At 39.8% G+C, this 19,982-nt stretch overlaps 1 protein-coding gene across 1 annotated transcript in view; it reads right to left on the bottom strand.

Moving 5' to 3' along the window:
* PKN2 (protein kinase N2) overlaps nt 1-15,695 on the bottom strand; it is a 54,235-nt gene extending 38,540 nt beyond the window's left edge. Inside the window, exon 1 of the mRNA XM_066325168.1 lies at nt 15,259-15,695. Within this exon, the coding sequence (XP_066181265.1) occupies nt 15,259-15,306 (48 nt within the window). The 5' untranslated portion in view covers nt 15,307-15,695. The remainder of the gene's footprint in view (nt 1-15,258) is intronic.
* Nucleotides 15,696-19,982: the final 4,287 nt, after the last annotated feature.

The raw sequence follows: 19,982 nt of genomic DNA, 5'->3' as shown, positions 1-19,982 counted from the left end.
TACAGGATGTGGTAGTCAATTTAGTAGAAGAGATTTTCAAAGGTAAAGAGGTCAAGCCAACAGACATGAGTCACAATCATGTCTTCTGACTTTGATAACTCCTCCTCAAACACAACACACACTGTGCAAAGGTGATAATTTGGTGGGCATGCATCCAAAAATATACTTACTTTAAAGAGAAGTTACCATTGCAACCATTTTCAACAGCTGTAATGTTAACATTAAGATAAACATGTGGGTAAATTTCTGCTTGTGAAGGAGTTTTAATTACTATGCAGAAATACAAAAATGAATACAAAAATAAAACCTCAAGGAACCCAAACCCTAATTTATTAATGCTTAATGACAATCAGGGCCAATCCCAGTTGTAAGGTATTTTTCTCATATTATGATAAAAATGAGTTAACCACTAAAAAGGTATTATTATCTATATTGGAAAACGCAACAGATTGACCATTCTGTTCATCCACAAATCACAGTATCAGCTGTTGCCACTCTATTAAGTGGAGGTAATTCACTTTAACTAAACTGCAAGGGAAGAATGCTAAAATGCCTTGCTACAGAAACAAATCATTACAACTGGAACTTCTCTGTTTTTCAGTGCAGGTTAAAAATCTAAAACATTGAAATGATGCAAAAGAAATCCTCAGAATAAACAGGAATTCCTCAATAACACACTGAAGTATCAGGACATTGTTAAAGATTTTCTTTAATCTGAAATGTACAATAAAGGGGTCCTGGTAGGAAAATCTCCATTTCTGAGACAGATAGCTAGCAATTGAAAAGAAAACCCCTCAAATTTCTTTGTTTCTGGCATTTTGAACTTTCAGCACAAACAACTCAAATGTTAGTCCATTTTACTTTACTATGTTTTACAGGAGCTATTTTTAGCCATTTCAAAACTAATGGAAGAGTTGAGAGCATACATTCCACTGAAATTAAGCCACCATCTTTAGCAGCCAACTATTTTGTACATTATAAATGCAGCAATACATATCAGAGATAATACTACCATCTGTTTCATAAGGCAAGAGGCCAAGTGGCTAAATACTAGATCCTGGTGAAGGAACCAGATTTTTTGCTTTCTAGGACTGTGTGCAACAGTGACTTCACCAAAGCTGATGGGTTTCCCAGCTTGGTAGCTTAATCTGTTATTACAGGAAAGCAATGTATGTTTGTATTTATACCAAGGATCTGTGTCTTCATACTCTAGGATTGAGAACTCTTTCACAGTAGCTTGGGTTGTTCTATCTGAAGCTAGTGAAGTTCATAACCTACATTCCAACCAGCTGGAAATCCTGCTCCTGCTTTCTCCTCCAGCAGTACAGGAAGGATGGGAAAGTCTCCTTAAATCATTTCCTCATCTTTCACAAGTGATCAGTAGAAAAGATCACTTTTCCCTGTTGGGACTGCCACACCCAAAATTCCACTTGTAGAGATGCAGGCATCTCATTCCATGCTCTTCCAGTAGAAGTTTACGTATGAACACAGGGTTATTTATAGAGGCATTACCTCATGCCCCATTTGTCTGAGACTTCTTCAGAGCATCACTGATGCACACTGTGATACATTTAAATAGTATTTTTGCAATCCTTCTTTCTCTGAGCCTTAAAATATGGTAGAACTATTCTCACTGGCTCTTAATGCCCATTTTCTATTTAAGAATTCCCTAGGCATTATAGAATAATGAAGAAATACAATCCTGTCTTAACCTACAACAGAAGCCAAAAGAAAATTGCCTCACTTAACTGCTTTATATGCAACAGCAATGAAAAACAGGCAGGTGATTTCACTTACAGCATGGATTACAAAAAATTCTTAATACATTGCTAAATACAAACCTGTCTAAAGCTTTGGTTTTAAAACCTTTCCACATTTTCGTAGCTTTTAGGAGCCCTGATTCCCCACTGACTTCAGCACAGTACCCTAAGTAAATTTACTTTTTTTATGACCTAAAATGAACATATACCTCACATATGAAGTTTGCAGTGAAAAATGTAGAATCAAAGCCTAGGATTTTAGCAAAGGATTTCTTAATGCATATTTAACAAATTTTACTCTTTATGTTCATTCTCAGCACCATCTCCCAAGTAAGCTATTTCCTGTTTTGCACGCATACTTGCATAGTACTATCCTCCATCTACCTCTTGTTACCAGCACAGTTCAATACCAGCTAAATAGGAAATGGGAAACATAGGTTTCAAAATAATCAATGCACCAATGAGACCTGTAACCTACCAGAAATAAAGTGGAATAAAGCAACAGTTTTTCAATGCATCATGTATAGACATACATATAAAACTGAATCTTAAAGGATATCCTATAAACCCATGTATACATAACAACAGCAAAAAGGTCTCACCTTAAAACTGCATTAAGGGAATGACTTTTTTTTTATACTGTTGAGTATTCCGAAAACCCACAACGGGACACACTTGTTAGTGATCTCAATACTCAGAGTGGGCAAGGTTACGCATGCATTCTATGTGCTTTCCAGCAGCAATCCTATGAATGGAACCTTGAATGTGGTATGGAACCTGTGTATCCTATATCAATCCATTTTTTAATACTAAAAAAATGTATTTTAGTATACACCCTCTAAAATACACCCTATTTTACAGGGCATATAAAAACAGCAGTTTTCATATGCACAATTTCAAAAAAACATCCTAGAAATACTTGCTGCTAACGTGAATCTGATTTTGGTATACTCCTAACTTTTGAGGCATTTTTCTTCAAGACTAAAAGTTTTCCATTTCAGCTCAAGAGCATTTCAGTTAGCCTGGGAAAACCCTTCAGGTACTACCACAAACTGTAGCATGAAAAATATGTTAAGCCAAAGTAGAATATTCTGCTTTATTAATAACTAAGAACTACCAAAAAATACTCTAGATATGACATTGAGCAAAACCTTCATGAAGAAGGGCCTTAAGCTAAGGGAAGAAAGTACTGCAGTCAGAAGCTATTTATGGTTGAAGTTTAACCTGCTGCATTCCCCAGAGTATCTACAATGTATTCCTCTATAATGACCTGTCTAATCTAAAGCATGTCATCTTTAGGAGACAAAAATACGCAAATTAACTTCTGACTGAAAAATACCAGCAGGAAGATGACTTCTACTTCATGAAAGAGACTTGCATATTCTGAAATTTAAGTGTTAGATGGTTATAGCTATTTCCTAACTGCACTTGGAAGGGCTTATTGTGAGTGGGTGGGGTGTGTTTTTTGATGCTCTCCCAAGTATTGTATTAAAGATGTCAAGAGTCACAGGAGAAAAATAAAAATCAGTCTCTATAATAAAAAAAGAAATTAAACTACAAAAAGAAAGTACAGTCTGAATCTGTCTACACCATTTTCCAAATTAAGCTAAGATACTATATTTAGCTCAGATTACCATCCTCAACTCCAAATATCTCTGACCTCTCCAAGCATTAGTGGTTTCTTTTTCATGCCCTGAAGTTTTACCCAGCCAGGACACAACGAACCAGCATTATTATGAACATTCTGGGGTTCAGCCAATGCTTCTGCCCAGGCACAGGTCCTCCCCATTTTCTGATGATGCCAGAACCACAGCCAGCTAACCCTGAGTGGGGAAGAGGCAGCTCTTTCATTCCCAGGATATGCCACCAAAATGCCCACTGCATTTGTATCTCAGGTTTGCAGCCATTCCCAGCAGCTGTATTTCACTATGCACTAAGTATATTCATTGCAATAAAGAAACATATATACTTGAGGAAAGTAGACAGATTATTTTATAACAGTGGAAAAATTAATAGAAGTAATTAGAAACAGCTGACATTTTCAATGCACATTGTCAGCAAATGCAAGACCAAAACTAATGAAAGAAATAGCAAAAAACCGTTACATGCCGGATAGATATGAAGAAAATAATTCAGCTCCACAGTTCAGAAAATGTATGTGAATCAATTCAGAATTCTTGTAGTTGCTTGTAGATGGATGCTTGTAGTTAAGTTTTAAAAATCTGTTTAAGTACTGTATAAACCTTAAATTGACAGTGAATCGATTAAAGTAGATGCAATAGATGGGAACGAAGGCAAATGCTGAAAAAAGGAAATGCTACTTTTGAACACATAAAACAGTATAGTCTATTGCAGAAAGAAAAAAAATTGCAAAAATGGGAGACCATTAGCAGAACTTGGATCTCCCTTGCTTTTCTTTCATATCCAAGGTCATCCAGTTCAAAAATGCCACTGGAGTTAAAGAAATCAATTCCCACATACACAGAAACTGCTGCCCTGACAATGTCACTCCCATCAGTGAGTTACTCCCATCAAAAATAAACACCTCAAATCAGTGCTGGCTGCTAACCTGAAAAATGTATGATGAACACCCCTCTACAGCAGGCCATCATTTCTTTTCCTCCTGCCCTTAAGAAACTTCTAAGGGTTTAAAAAAACACCCAAACTTGTTAGAATTAATTTAATTAAAACAAGAGTATATATTCACTTGCTCTCTTGTATGGAATCCTAATACAGATGAAGACCAATTTCTAAAACAATTAAATTTTCAACTGTAAATTGTTTCTGCCTTATGTAGCATGTTACAAGTAAAGGCAGAATTCAAGAAAGGAGTTTGTCCTCAAAACAAAAATTAACTGCTGATAAATGCCACGTACTTTGCCATAGATTAATATTTTATTTGAAAAATGCACATACAAAATGAAAAAGAAAGAAGTCTGATAGAGATGCTCCTTGGTGAAGTGGCTTGCTTATATGCTGAGGAATCATATTTGAACCAGCTTAATAAAAACAAATAGTTAAAACTAAATTTTTCATGCAACAGAAAAATACTTAGTTTGACTCACACTAACTTGCATGAATAAAGAAGTAGAGTACAATTTAAAAACCCTCTGAAAGAAATCATGTTGTTCTAATGTCGAAGCACTGTTTTAATTTTCAAAATGTCATGTTTCCATCTCTTCAGGAGAGGAGAACCCAAAGATGCAAATCACAGCAACTTGAAGAAAACTCCCTGAACTATGAGTTAACTTTCAATAACAAATCTTCAATAATCTGAGGACCCCTAGTTATGGACATTATAATTTGCAAATCATAACTTCTGATATCCAGGCATTCTCAGCCTAAAACACTGGCTTCATATGAACTTATAAATAAGGAACAAACAAACTCAAATATTGAAGAAAACATGCTTCCATTAAAGGAGATTGCTGAGTTCCAAATGGGCAGCAGTTCAAGAATGCTACACGAGTAGTCAGGCATGTACAATTTACAGTACAGTTTTTACTTTTCTACTCCTGTCACTAAGTTTAGAATATGTCTACAAAAAGGCATTGCTGATTTCAAAACGTTCTGTAGATCTGTATGCTTGTTTTTGTATCTTTCAATACAGGTCTTTGAAACTTTGACTTTGTCTTCTGTAATCTTTTGCCAGAATCTGGTTTACCGTATTGGGTCTCCCCATCTGATTATGCCCATGTAATTCCCCACATCCTCTGGACGGGTGGCAGGCAGCACACACTCTTACAACTTCAGAGGTTAATAATACTTGTCAGGAAAGCTGACACTTCTTTGTCATCATTTATCTTATAATTTTAGCTTCCACAATTTGAGTATTAGGAAAGAAAGAATCTTGCCATGTCATATGTAGATCTATCTATAAAGGAAACAACCTCTTAAAACACATTCCACTTAATTGTTGTGCAGTGTCTTCCTGTATAAATAAACATACAAAGTTGAAAAGCAATGGATGGTTTTACATATTGTGCTTATAAAAAGCAACAATAAGAACAACACAGTTATTTTGCATTCCTTCTAAATTCTCAGCAATAGCTTTGGATGCTTTTGGGCTTATGTTACTCAAAAAATCCAAGTGATAATATGTATCACAACGATGAAAAAGAAACTTCAATCTCAAATCTAGTAAGCTCAGTGCTGTAAATAGGGCAAGTCCTAAAATCTATCATAAAAGGAAGGGGTTATGTTCCACTTCCTGCAGAAGAGAAATAAGAAAGGCAGAAAAACAGAACCAAGCAAGTTTTTTTCCATTTTAATAAGGAATGGCATAAAGTTTCTAGACTACATTACAGAAATAAGCCTGTTGTTACCAGAGAGCTTTGGAACACCTGGAATCACCAAAAACAATCTCCTTGTTTATTTTAAACATAATATTCCACCTCAACAGCACAAATACAAAAGAATACATTCAGGGTTTGTAAGTACAAGGAGAATGAGAAAGAATTGATAATTTTGAAATGAATTCAACACAAGAACATTGAAAACATTTAATCACTTGGTTGCCTCAAACTTCTGCACCAGATTTTTAGGCCTTTTCTCCCCCCAGTTTGGCTAGACCTTTGAAACACAGCATCAGTCTTGTCCACAGTAGTGCAGAGTCCTCTAACTGGTACTTTAGTTTATGCTCATGTGACCATTCAGAGATATTTTCTTATTGCAAATATTCAACTCATCACTGTATGGGTTTTTTTCCCCTACTGAATATTCAGATGTCTCACATTTATCAAGCTACTCATGAACTGACAAATGCATTCATACCAAGCTCAGTCACTTCATTATCTTTATGGGCAGTACTTTACAGTGTTACTTGCACAGTACTTTGCCTTCACTCCAAAATTCAATCCCATCCATTTCAATTGTATTTTTAATGCTTTTTCAGATGAACAGGTTTTCACTGTCACATGCACATTGTGAGACATTCTGCTTGAATGTAAAGCTAGAAAAGAATAGACGCAGCCAGTGCTTGGGACTGTTCATTATCTGCATAATCACCTGCTGCAGAATTGGACTCTGTGCACAGTCCTTAGCTGTGAATCTGTAATCTGATAAACATTTTACTTCATGAACCAACACTGCAGGCAAAAAAAAAAAAAAAAAAAAAAAAAATTGCCAAAAAACAGGCATCCTAAAGAACCAGCAGTCCTGACCTCCCCTAACAGTCTGTTCCTGCCCACACCTTCCACTGATATATGCCAGTACAAACCTTTATATGGCCACACAGTGAACTGCAATTATGAACCTGATCTGGCTGAAAACTAACCTAGTGGTGAAAATAAACCAACAAAACAACAAAATCTGCTCACCATATAGCTGGCTGTGCAAATGTAAAGCAACACAATATGGTTAGACACTCACTTTCAGCAGTGGTACCAGCTGACAAAATCTGACACTTTCTTTGAGCAACAGACTCAAGTTTGTATGGCCAAAGCTTCCAATTCCAGCACATGACATCATCAATGAACCAACTAGAACTTTTCCATCTTAAATTTATGTCACAGACCTACCTTACATCTTACTGCAACAAAGAAAACCAAACCGAATATACTTTTTGACAGTTTTCAAAAGTACATACATTAAAGTTCCTAAATTCATAGGCCAACTATGGCACCAGGCATATACTAAACCATATCACTATCACCTAGTTAGTTAGACTGTTTGTGTTTGGGACTTTGAAAAGAAAAAAAGGACATTTTTTCTGATGTTTTATACATCAACTCTCTATTTCTCCTCAAAAGTTACATGAAGTTTATATATGGAAAAAAGATATACATACACACAGCTGAACAGAAGAATAATTTCAGAACACCTACATACTGCAATTATTTACAAGTACTATTTCAGGTAAATCACAAATTTACTATTACTTCTTATTAATTTAATTAACCAATTTATTTCAATACTCTAACAAATATGAGTACACAGGATATTGCATATGTATTTATGAAGTTCATTTACATGAATCTACTTTTTAAATTTCACTGGAGAAAATTTATATGATAGTGATGTTCAAGTACTTTTGATTATTAAGAGCTAAAAAACCCCCAAACAACCACAACATGTATCAGCCCCCACATTCCAAGATTTGAGCAGTGTTCTCTGGGTTTAGTGCTCAGGAAACTACTATTGTATTTACCCACAAGAAAAGTTCTCCTTTCTGACCTGACCTGCTTGGAAGTGTTTCATCACAGCAACAAACAGAGCCCCACAGTATTCCTGAGATTTACCTTAGAACTTTAGTACAGTCTATTAGTACCTTGGTATTGCAGACTTAATTACACCTTCTCCTGGCTACATATCTGCTGCCTATTGCATTTTATTACATCCTAGTAACAAATGTGGAACATTAAGGGAAAGCTGTCTCCCTGATTCTTCTCAATACAAACGGAAGTGATCCTGCTACTTTCATTTTCAGGCTAATGTGTTCTTGTGTTTACTGGAAACTTAAAATCTCTGAACCCTACTAACATGTTGCAAGGTAACAAATGTCAGAAACATCTCAAGAGAAAAAAGTCTGCTTCAACACCAGACACCCATACATAACACCACAGATAGGAACCAGATATTAGAGGCCTCAAGTTCTCCAATCTGCACTTATTTAGAGAAGTCATCGGAAACTCTCTATCATTTAAAAACCAATACATCCTCAGTGAAGAAAACAAGGCTTTAAGGAATCCACAGGAATTGGAGGCAGAAAAGGCAAGCTGATTTAGTCACCTCCACATTAAGGTTTTACTAGCCCTGATTTGTACCTTGGGTCAGAGCACACTGTCCCTGGTTCTTGCCACATATCCACCTTTCTTCATGGCATAAAAAAAGAACAGGGAAATGCCGCATCTATTAAACTTTCATAGCCCAGCCCTTTCCAGCCATCGCTTCTTATTTGGTACCTATCTGATAGCTAGCTACGTATCTACAGTAAAATAACAAAGGCTTTTAGTATTGATATACTTGGCCTAGGAAAACACATTTGTGTTAATATTCCTATTTTTTCCCTGGCTGCCCAGGGGAAGCAACAAACTCCACTACTGAGAGCACAGTCTTGCCATGTCCATGCATCCACCCCAGAAGTGCTCCCTACACCGCGGCAGCAGTAAACAGGAAGTGCAGCCACAGTGGGCATAATGTCGATACAAAGTATAGGAAACTGTATCTACACCTAACAACAAGAAAAATGTAAGGTGTGGCCTGCTCTTAAAAAACAATCAGCTCACCACTACCCAGCTGGTGGGCCCACAACTGAGCCATAGCTACTGATCACATGAACCCTCCCAGCTCACCTTACTCTGAAGCTCAACGCACTACCTCAGAGCTTCATTTCAGCCTCTTCTATTAACCACAGCTGAACAGCAGTAGAATTCCCAGCAAAGCTGGCCCATTCGGCTGAACATAAGCCTGCAAATGCACACTCTATCCTGTTCATGGAGTGTCTCCTCAGCACAGAAACCTCAGCCATCTCATCCTCACCAGCGACCAGAATTTGCACCGGCAAACACGATGGATGCCACAAAACTTCCTCAGTTTTACATTCCTGAAAGTTCAGAAAATCATGAAAAAATTCTGAGAGCAGTATTTTTCTCCAAAGGATGTACTCCCAGAGTGTCAAGCAAGTAGATCAATCCACCGGTGAGGCGCCAAAGAGTAAGTAACCGGTAGTTGTAAAATGGCAGTAACAAAAATGGTGTCGATTTGTGTCACTGTGACATACTTGTATTGCTGCAGTTCAAACAAACAAACATATCAGATCTACTGTTACTTGTAAGGACAGGCCTAAAGCATTTTGTTAGCTAATGGCACTATTAGTTTCTGTTTCAATGTAGTACTTCTCAATCATATCTCAAAATAACAGAAACCACGGATTCAATTCTTCAACATAAATCTCATTTCCTTAAAAAGAATCTCCCCCACCCACACCAAACATTAGCAAAGATGTGCTTTTGCTTGTGCCAGGAACTGCAGACCAAGCATTAATAATTAAAGCTTCAAAGTACCATACAAATGCTTTGCCCATGCTACAGTGCAGTCTCATGAGAGATGCTTCAGCTCAGTCTGTTCCTGAACCCATTCACTTACTGGACCCACGCAGCGAAAAAGTAAAACAAACAAAAAGCCTACCATGAACCAACTTGTACCAGTTGTACAAGTGATTTCCAGCAAAAGCAAAACCAAAACAAAACAATCAAAAAACATCAAAACCACCTGAGCCCTCCACTACACATAACACATACAGAACACATATAAGACCCTGTTACTCTGAATCTGTGAAGAGGTCTTAGTCTCTAATTCAGCACTGAGGCACTGATGAAGAAATTCTTCATCCCAACATGAAATCCTTAAACCACTGTTTCCCAATGTAAAGGACATATTTATCAAGTTATTCTAGAAGATTTTAGGTTTCATTGTAATGAATGACCTTCACAATGTATAAAACTGTTCCAGAAGAGCTATCACATATAGTATAACTAAATACTTTTCTACTAGCCATCACTAATAATTTATCCTGAGTTAAAGTAACAGATCTGGGTCCTAAAAAGACAGCTGCTCTGATAAAGAAAATTCAGTCAAATGTACACATGTCTGCACCATACACAAGTTCCTGTGTTAACAGGAAGACTAACAGAATTCAAAAAATGGAAAAGAAAAACCCCAAACAAAACCAAAAACTCCACCCATGCACCTACCAAAAGGTATTTTAAAGACTTTGTATGTTCCACTGAAAACAGGATGCATATTTTGCTAATAGAAGATTTGAACAGAGGACTGTTTAAAGAGTAATATACATCCACAAACAGAAAAAAAACACCCTGAAGTGCTTTTCTAGATCTACCAATTGTGAAAGCATTTGTAGGAACCTAAGAAGTTCCAAGCAATTGTATACACATTTTCATTTCTAAACTGCAATTGACTAGTTCAGGATATTTTCACCTGAATGTGACATTCTTTCCTCATGAAGAAACAAGAGTCATTCAAAATTATTTAAAGCTAACCTGTCCTAGCTGAATATTATTTGAAGGTAGTCTTACTGCTGAGTGTTCAGCCCAATTACAATGTCTCTTCAAAACAGATTAATTAGGTTACTTGTATCTTTTTATGGTGTCCTTAGGCACTTGACCACAGCTAATAATAAATACCCAGTACTTTCTAATTCCAAAAATGCAGGCGTCATTACCTCTACTCTAAAGATGAGGAAACTGAGACATGAGTAAGCAAAGTTATCTGCTCAATGTCACCCAGCTGAGAGCAGAGAAGCCAGGAATGAAATACAGGTCTTCAGAGTCCCAGAGCCAGTAGTTTAACAAGTACAAGTACCAAATTTTATACACATAAATATACAAAACATACTTGTACAACCTCTGACTCAACTGTCCAATTTGTATCATGCCGACCAACAAACTACTAAGCATGTTCAGTCACATTAATGTGACAAATATTCTTGCCCTAGATATAAATGGAAAAATAAATCAAACAAAAAACTATATGGGATGTGCCATCATATAATCATAATTTACATATATTTCAGTTGTGGTACTGTTCATCACTATTTAAAAAAAATTACCATGGCCTTTAAATGTGATTCTGTCAGAAAATTTATGTTTTACAATCCCTAAGTACAGCACCTTAGGAAATCAGGTGACCAGGGTATTAAAACAAAATATCCATTTAAAAATCCCTTTATGTTGACCAGTACAAAGACATTTTTCACAAGGTTCTATAATATTAAAAATATGTTTGATGGTTGAGTTTGAAAAAAAATAATTCCAGGTAGAGCCTTTAATATTTCCGTTTGAAGTAATGGAGGGTTTGTTACATGCTTATTCATCTCAGGGCAGAGCCCAAGTTCTGTATCTTGACCAAAAAACTTCAGTTAAGTAAATAAACCCAAGTAATACACTCTTTTCCCCTGATACTAAACAAGTATTGCTTTGCAAAACACGACTTTGAGTGAAGCAAATTTTTTTTGTAAAATAAATCCTGTAACATTACCAGTAAAAGCCCCAAGTTTAGAAGATTTACAGTACTGTCTAGAAAAGAAGTGGTAGTGAACACCTAAGAAGTACTCAAGTGTAATCACTGTGCATACACAATGGTTTCATTTAAACACTCTTAGCAATAACTTCTGTTTACCCAGCCATACCAATTTACTATGCTGACAGCTACCATCACTCCCAAGAAAGCATACAAACTTCTCAAGAAAAAAATTCTTTTTAATAATGATTTGAAAAAAAAACCCAACCAAACTTTTTTTTTTACATAAAAAACTTAAAAAAATTTTATTTCATGGATGCCTTATTTAACAAACTACAGCACTATATGTCAAAGTTCAATTTCTTTGAAAAAACAGTTACCACTTCCACCAGGAAGCAAAGAGTTAAAGACTGTGCAATTAACCTGAGAACAAGCACTGGAGAGGCTCGTTTACCTGGTGTACAAAGTTCTAAGGGATGCAAGCCCACAGAAGGACAGCAGAATTTTGGAAGGGAAGGCAACATCAGCAATACTGGCTCTTACCCAAGCTCATTCCTCCTCCTACTAAAGAACCTGTACTGGAGATAAAAGGAGGTAAAAAAGGGGTAATCTGGCTTTATGTAATCTTTCAATCTTTAGTAATCAGGCAATTTCGCTGGTAAAGCTAACAGAACAAACTAAAAAGAGGATTTGCTTATTGCCAAGTTTACCTTGTACTTTGCATTTGCTAACTACTGAGAAAAAAGCGTTGCATTTTTCACTTTGAACAAACTCAGTTTAAAACTTGCTAAGTAGCAAGATATACTTTTCACATCCCACTATCAGTCTGTAAAATGTTTAAAGTAAAATAAAATATAAAAGAATGGATACAATATTTTGTAGAAAAAGCAGGACAGAAATATCAAGTGGATATTTGCTAGCAGAAGTTTATAAAAAATTGCTCTATCCGATATGGCATGACTTATTTAAAATAAACCTTTCATTGTAAGAAGTGAGATCTAGGGTCTATTTAAGGCCCATTAAATTAAGCCTTTGAAACAAGAACATGTACTACATCTACATTTTAACAGTTTTCTATTAGCAACTAGTTATTTTGCTCTTTCATTTTTCATGTTTTGTTAGAATCCACTTCACATCCTGTTAGTCAGTAGCTGTGACAGTTTGCCAATCATTCTGTGAGGAGCATTCAATTGATTCGTAACACCTGATCCACTTCTATCACCTTCACCCCAAGCTAAGAGTTTTCTGGAGTACAAAGGGCTGTCACAACCAGGTGCACACAGCACACACCACAGCACAAAGCAATGTGTTATACCGATCACTGATACTTTAGAGCCCATGCCAGGAACAAGCGTGGCATTTACACTGGGTTTAGCTTGCTTACAGTAAGTTTTCACATTTATTAATAACCCATCTTAACCACACAACACCCATGATCTAGATCAGCCCATGTACTTGACCCTTTAACCTTTACTGTAGCCATGAATTCTACAACTTCCTCATCTTTCTGTGCAGGATTGCAATATGCAAGCAAAAGTCCGTTTCACATATAAGCATTTTTTAAGTCAGAGCTGTTACGGTTGAGGAACTTCCCTCCTGAAGAAACATGACTGAAATGGCGTATCTCACACTTCACGGTAGTTCCCTTTACTTTAAGACCATACCACTAAAGCAACTTCTATGTACAGCTATATGAAGAGCAATTTTTTGAGGTATTCCCAAGCAGAACTATATTGATGCCTTTGTATTTCACTGCTGACATATGGCATGGCAAACATCTTTACAGTGGTTCTTTCTGATATGAAAGTTCCTCTTAAAAATACCCAAAAGTTAGCAGTTCACAAAGCCTAAAGCCCACTGGCATTACCACATTAAGTCAATCTCTCTGTCTTGTGCAAGAAAATGTATTTGTTGATAAAGAAGTAACCACATATAATGGAAGAGACAGTGCAACCAAAGAATCTAATCCATCCTAGGCTTTTTGGTGGGTTGGTGCATTTTTTGTTTTCTGGGGCTTTTTGTTTTTGTTTGTTTGTTTGTTTTAATTACTAGCACTATCAGTCTCATCTTGCAAGGAAAAAAAAGTAAAAACCAAAACCAAACCTAACCTTTCTGATCCCCAAATTAAAACCCCCGCTCATTTCTGTTTAAAGTAATCGGAACACCGCTTTGGGTAGCTCTACCGAAAAGTTGTTTCCACTTAGCTTACTTAAAACACTACTAGAGTTAGTGATTCACACAGCTCTCCACTTCAAACAGGTTTACCAGCTTATATACCATCGTATCAAGTTTGTATTAACATACTGATTCTCCCTAGGCACTTATGAGCCACTGATTAAAGTTCAGCATTTTAGATGGATTCTTAGCCTTCAGCCATCTCATGTGCTACAATATTAAGTAGACTCCTACATCTTTTGTGCCTTGTCTTCCTTTGCTATTCAAGTGAGCACACTTCCAGCACTCAGAATTACAGGAGAACTTAACAGCATTAAGGAAATAAAATCACTTTTTTTAAAAACATGCCCTTCTAATTTTTATTTGACCATTATATTCAATACTTTCCATTTATGGACTTCTTACTTCGGTTCATTGTCCAACTAATAAATTCAGAGACATTCTTTGCCTGGGTAAACATAACTTGCATGGATTTAGTGATGTATATTAAAAAAAAAAAAAAGGCAAAGTAAGCTTTCTTCGGAACAAGGAAGCCGAAGAGGTAGCAGGTTGTGCTGACATTTAAAGATAAGAGCACAGAAGTGAAGCTCCGGAATTGCATCTAACCTTGCAGCTGACAAGCAAAAAAGTAACAGTTGCACAGCCAACCAAAACCGGTCAAATTACAGGGGTGGAAACCTCTAAGCCCTGAGTTTTCGACCTTTAACGGTGTTGAGTGGTCTTTCGGGATTGTTTTTTTGCAGTGACAAGAACCCTCTCCGTGTGACAAATGACGTTGATCGCACCATTTTCTCCTCTTCCCAAGCTCGGCGCTCAAGGCCTACAAGAAGGAAGCTGCTCCGGCTCCTGCGCGGTGCCATGTCCAGAGGAAAGAGAGGCTCCTTGCCTGACCCTGACGCGGGCGTGGGGCGGCCACCGGGAGCCCTCTGGGCCCGAAGGAGCGCCGTGCCCCGGGCGGGGGGAAGAGCGAGAGCTCCGGCCGCGAGCGGCTGCGGGCGCGGGCAGAGGGAGATGCCGGGGCCGGGGGCGCGGCCCGGGCAGGCCCCGCCGGAGAGACGCGGCGGCTCGGCTGGGGAAGGAGGGAGCCGAGCGCAGACAAAAGCGGGTCGCGGCCGGCGGCGGGGTGGGGCCGTGACCGGGCGGCGGCGCCTCCGCTCCCGGGGGAGAGCAGCGGGAAGAGGCCTGGGGTGGGCACGGGCTTCCGCCGGTCCCCGGCCCGGGCTGGGCTCGGGTGGGCGTCCCGCGCCGAGCGGCGGGCAGGGGGCGGCGGGGCGCGGCGGCTCTTCCGTCCTCCCCGCCAGGAAAGGAGGGGAGTAGGGCCGGGGCGGCGCCCCTCGCCGCTTACCTGCAGCTCGGTGAAGAGGATCTCCCTCTCGGCCGCGTTGGACGCCATTTCGCCGGGGTTTGAAGTCCGCACCTGGGCGCTGCTGCCGCTGCCGCCGCCGCCGGCGGGGAGGGGAGCGAGGGAGGCGGGTCCGGGGCCGGGACTAAGGGCGCATCGGGGGCGGGGGGAGCGCTCCGTGCTCGGGCAGGCGGGCGGGGGTGCGCGGGGGGGCCGCCGCTGACCCCTCTACTCTCATGGGGGTCGCGGTGGGCTGTGGGGCGCGGTGCGGCGCGATCCCCGCGGTGCGGCACGGAGCGGCACGCTCCCCGCGGTGCGGAGCGGCGCGTTGGGAGCGGCGCGGAGCGGCGCGGTGCTTTCCCCGCCGTGCGGTGCCCGCGGTGCGCTCCCCGCCCGGGCGCGGCGCTCGGCCCTGGCAGCGCTCGGGCCGCCGCGGCTGCTGCGCCTGCGGCCGCCGACGATGTCGCACCATTTGGCTGTCACCCCGTCGCAAAGGCGTCGCTGCTTTGCGGCTCCCGGAGCACGTGACTGTGCGGGCAGTAAGAGCGGGCTCGCTGGGAGGCGGGGAGCGGCGCGCGCCCCCGGCCCCACCTCCCAGCGCGCGGGAAGGCGGCGCGAGGCTCCGCGGGCGCGAGGCCCCGCTCCCCGCGCGCTCCGCCGGCTGCGCTCCCCGTCCCCTGGCCTCCGGCGCCGGGATCCTGCCCTTTCCTCCTCTAGTGGCGGGCTGTGGGCGCGTGTGGCACATTCTTGGTGTTGGGGCTGCAGGGGCTCGGCTCTCCCGGGCCCAGGAGACAGGTGGAGCCCTCAGTTTGTTGGGTAGCGAAGGCAGGTAGCTCAGGAAGGAGAGTTCACGCTTGTCTCAAGCAGCCACCTGCCGCTCTGGGGACCTGGAGCAGTGGCCCAGGAGGTTGTGGTGAGTGGGGGCTGTAAATGACGTTTTTAACAGTTTAAAGGGCTAAACATTTGTACTTGGGATGCTTGGTGAGTTTTTGGGGGGTCGGCGCTGTTCAGTTAATCTGCAGAGTAATAAGCTTCTTAGAGCTTCAAAATCGGTTTGAGTGTCTGGGAGGAAATGGTTTCTCCTTCCTCGTGGCACCATGTGACAAACGCGTGTCTTTTCAGCTTCCTGCCTGTGTCGAGGGCTGGTGGTTTTCTTCACCTATTCACAAACGTGTGCATTCTGTTGTCGACTCTATACCCACATGCATTCTCATTCCACCCTAATATTGGATGCTGTGTTCAGCTAATGGGACTAATGCAAAATGCTCCGTGGAAGCAATTATAGCAGTTTGGGGTTGTTTTCTTTTTTACTCTATGCAGTTATGTCAAATTCATAAACTGAGGCATTTTTTATAGATACAACTTCATGTGGGCATCATCATCATTTGTTCTGTGTATGCTGCTGCATCTCTTAATGGCTACAGAGCAATGGTAGTCTGTTTGCACTAGGAATGCAAGTTACACTTTGGACGGTTGGGTTGTTTTGTTTCATTTTTTTTTTTTGAGGAAATAGGAATGGCAGAAATCAACATTAAATTATCACTACTATTCCTAGCAAATTTGAAGCATTTAAAGTGTGCTTATACTTCCACTGTTGAGCACTCTCAGGTACTGTCGTGCAGTAGAAAAAGTTTATGTACATATGCACACAGTTAGTGTCACATAAAAAAATTAAGATAATTCTACAGTACAAATACACGTTTTTACTGAAATTACAGTTTCACTGACTTCTGTATAAGTAGGTGTTTGATACAGTTCATAATCTTTCATAAACACAAGTTTATGTCTAGACTTAGTCCACATGAGGTCAGTGGTTTAATTTCTGTGCTACGTGGCCAGGCAATTACAGGCCCAGAGGAAAACCTTACTGGCTGATTGTCTAAAAGTCACTGTTTTAGAAAGGCTCTTACCCAGTGGAGTCTGTGCTAGCACAGCTTCAGTGTCAGTGGTAGGAATTAGTGTTATTTTAATGGTCCCATGTCAAAACAGCCATGAAATGGCTTGTGGTGCGCTGTGCATACAAACAGGATGGGGGGTATGAGGAAAGAAAGACTTTTATACCATCATTTCCCATTTTGACCATGACAGAATGATTCAAAATGTTTAAAGTTCATTTGAACTGGTTTTGAGAACAGATGTTGAAGGATATAAAGAAGTAATCAGAAATTATGGGATTACTGTGATTTAGTGGCTTCATACACTTGTCAGCATGTATGTGGTCCATTGCTGCAGCTCCTCTCCTTGCCTGGTCCAGTTGCAAAGGAGAAGAATCAACGTGTTTGCATGTCTAGTTTACAAGATGTGGTCAGAGGGAAACACAGATTGTGCCCCAGAGAAAATTCTCAAATAGGTATTTGAGTGGGTGTCAACAAAGTTCATGAAGCTTTGAGATTCTCTCTAAAACAGGCAGCTGGCTTTAGTTCATGCTTAACCTAGCCTGCCCATTGCGTGTAGCCTAGAGCATATTATTACCCCTGTCAAGACAAGGCCTGTGAACTTTTTTGTATTCCAAATGTTATCTACACAGCTTGGAAAGATGCAGTCCTTGATTCTTTGGTGAAAAGTGTAGTGGCACAGGAATCTGAAGAGAAACTGGTTTGGTAAAACCATATTAGCTTAGCTAAAGCCCTGATAGTTGATAATTTTTCCTTTAGAGTCTGGGAAGCACAAGGCAGTCCTGGACAGCTGTAGCTCTGCATTTAAGTGCTGTGACAGTGAATGAGTAAGCGAGAGGGAACATTGCAAATGAGTCCCAAAACAGAAGGCAGTTAAGTACCTAAGCCCCAGAATTTAGTGTTCTATGGAGTCCTGAGTTTGGCCTGTGCCTTAAAATATCTGAATGCAACTTCTTCAGCCATTATTCTCTTAGCTCATCCCTGCAGTCAATTAGTAAGCTGGAAAAGCAGACTGGATGAAATGGATGTCAGTACTACTGGCTAAGGCCTTGAATAGTTCCTTTTCTTCAGGTTGTGTTATTAAAGTCTTTGTCACAAAGTGACAAAAGTGAATAGCTGAGACTTTCAGTGTTCCTGGTACAAACACACCTTGGGAACCCTTAAACACATTACAGAACTCTCTAGGTAAATGTTCAGGATACTGTAAGCAAAATCAAAGGTATTTTTTAGAATAGTTCTAACTAGTCCAATATATTACCTAAAAAAGAGCTTACTTTCACTTAATGATGCATATAGAAATGAGGATTGACATGTGAAGAGCACCAGATAGGTATAAATTATATTGTTGTATGTCAGAATGCACACTTCAAGTCTACTTCAGGATAGAATTCAAGTTCTTTCATTTAGGAATAAAGACAACTAACTATATTAAAGAAATGAAGCCCTAGCATTAGTTAAAAAAACCCAAGTGCCCCAAGCCACTACCATCACAACAGATTTTCAATAATTTAACCATTAATTGTCTCTGACTTCTAGACAAAACAATGTTACTCTTGCATAGTTGACCCTCTGAGTTGGATCCTTTAAAAACCTTATGAAATTCTGGAACTGTGAGGCACAGAAAAATGAGATGCAGCATGTATACACCTTTGCCTTTGTTATTTGTTTACTTCAGCCCGACGGTATTGAAAAAATAGTATGTTAATGATTAATAGTACTTTCCATCTTCCTGTTTTGCTTTGCAAATAATCGCGGGAATAGGCAAAATCTTAGTTTTATAAACCTTCCAATACTACATCTTCCAATAGATTTAGGAATAAATGTCTAGGTCAGGTTAAAAATTTAAACAAACAAAAATAAATTATATGATAATCTTTCTTAGACCAACAACTTACTGGTGTTTATTGAAGAAAATGCCATAAAGGAAAAAATAAAAAAAATTTTAAAAAATCAAAACTGTGGATAATCTTCCTTTTTTTGAAAACTCACTTCTTTCATAGCACTTCTTAGGAGTTAATTACCTGCCTTGCACTCAGATTTCTCAAAGAGAATTCCATATAAGAAGAGGCTCCTGAGACCATGGGAGCTCTCTGTGGCTCTTACTGATGTACCAGTAACAGTGAGGGCACGAGTTTATGGCACATAACAGTTTATAAACAGAAAACTAAAATGACTACACAAGTTTATTTTGACCCCACTCCTGTGGTGCTTGCAGATTTCATGTATGCTTAAACTATTCCTTTATTACTCTTTTTTTACAACTTCTATGTGGATTACTGTGATGTAAGCGTAACCCTCCTAGCAATTGCTGCACACTTTCTACTGAAAATTTGTCTTCTGTATTTACATACTATTACCCAGGGCTAAGTGTAGGCAGATGTTATAAGGTGTGGAGTGCAACAAGCTTTATCTTACTATCTGTTTTATTAATTCTGGACCCTGGGAAGTCTTGCAATCAGTGAGAAAAGAGTGCTCCAGGGGAAGGAGGTTAATTCTTGTTCATTATGGACTCCTTTTTTCTTTTCTATCCTTCTCAGGTGAGGAAAAGTCTGCCTTACGCCAGTTAATGTCAGTGGTACCTTGAGGAGAGGAAAGCCCTACCTATACAGAACCAGCTGTTAAGATCAGACCTCATTTCTCTAGAGGAAATCAACTTGGATTATTTGAAGTAATAACAAAATGCATTATGTCTTGACATTAAGGCTATGAGCCCACAAATGGATCAACATTATCGATCTCTACTACACCAGTGCTAAGTCCCAGTGATTCCAATTAATCTTGATTGTAGGATCCAGCTTATTATACTTGATGTTGTTTCTGCAAACGTGCTGC

This window comes from Sylvia atricapilla, chromosome 9, assembly GCF_009819655.1.
Source record: "Sylvia atricapilla isolate bSylAtr1 chromosome 9, bSylAtr1.pri, whole genome shotgun sequence".
Taxonomy (NCBI): domain Eukaryota; kingdom Metazoa; phylum Chordata; class Aves; order Passeriformes; family Sylviidae; genus Sylvia; species Sylvia atricapilla.
Note: the sequence above shows the minus strand (reverse complement) of the source record. Positions and strands in the feature narration are given on the sequence as shown.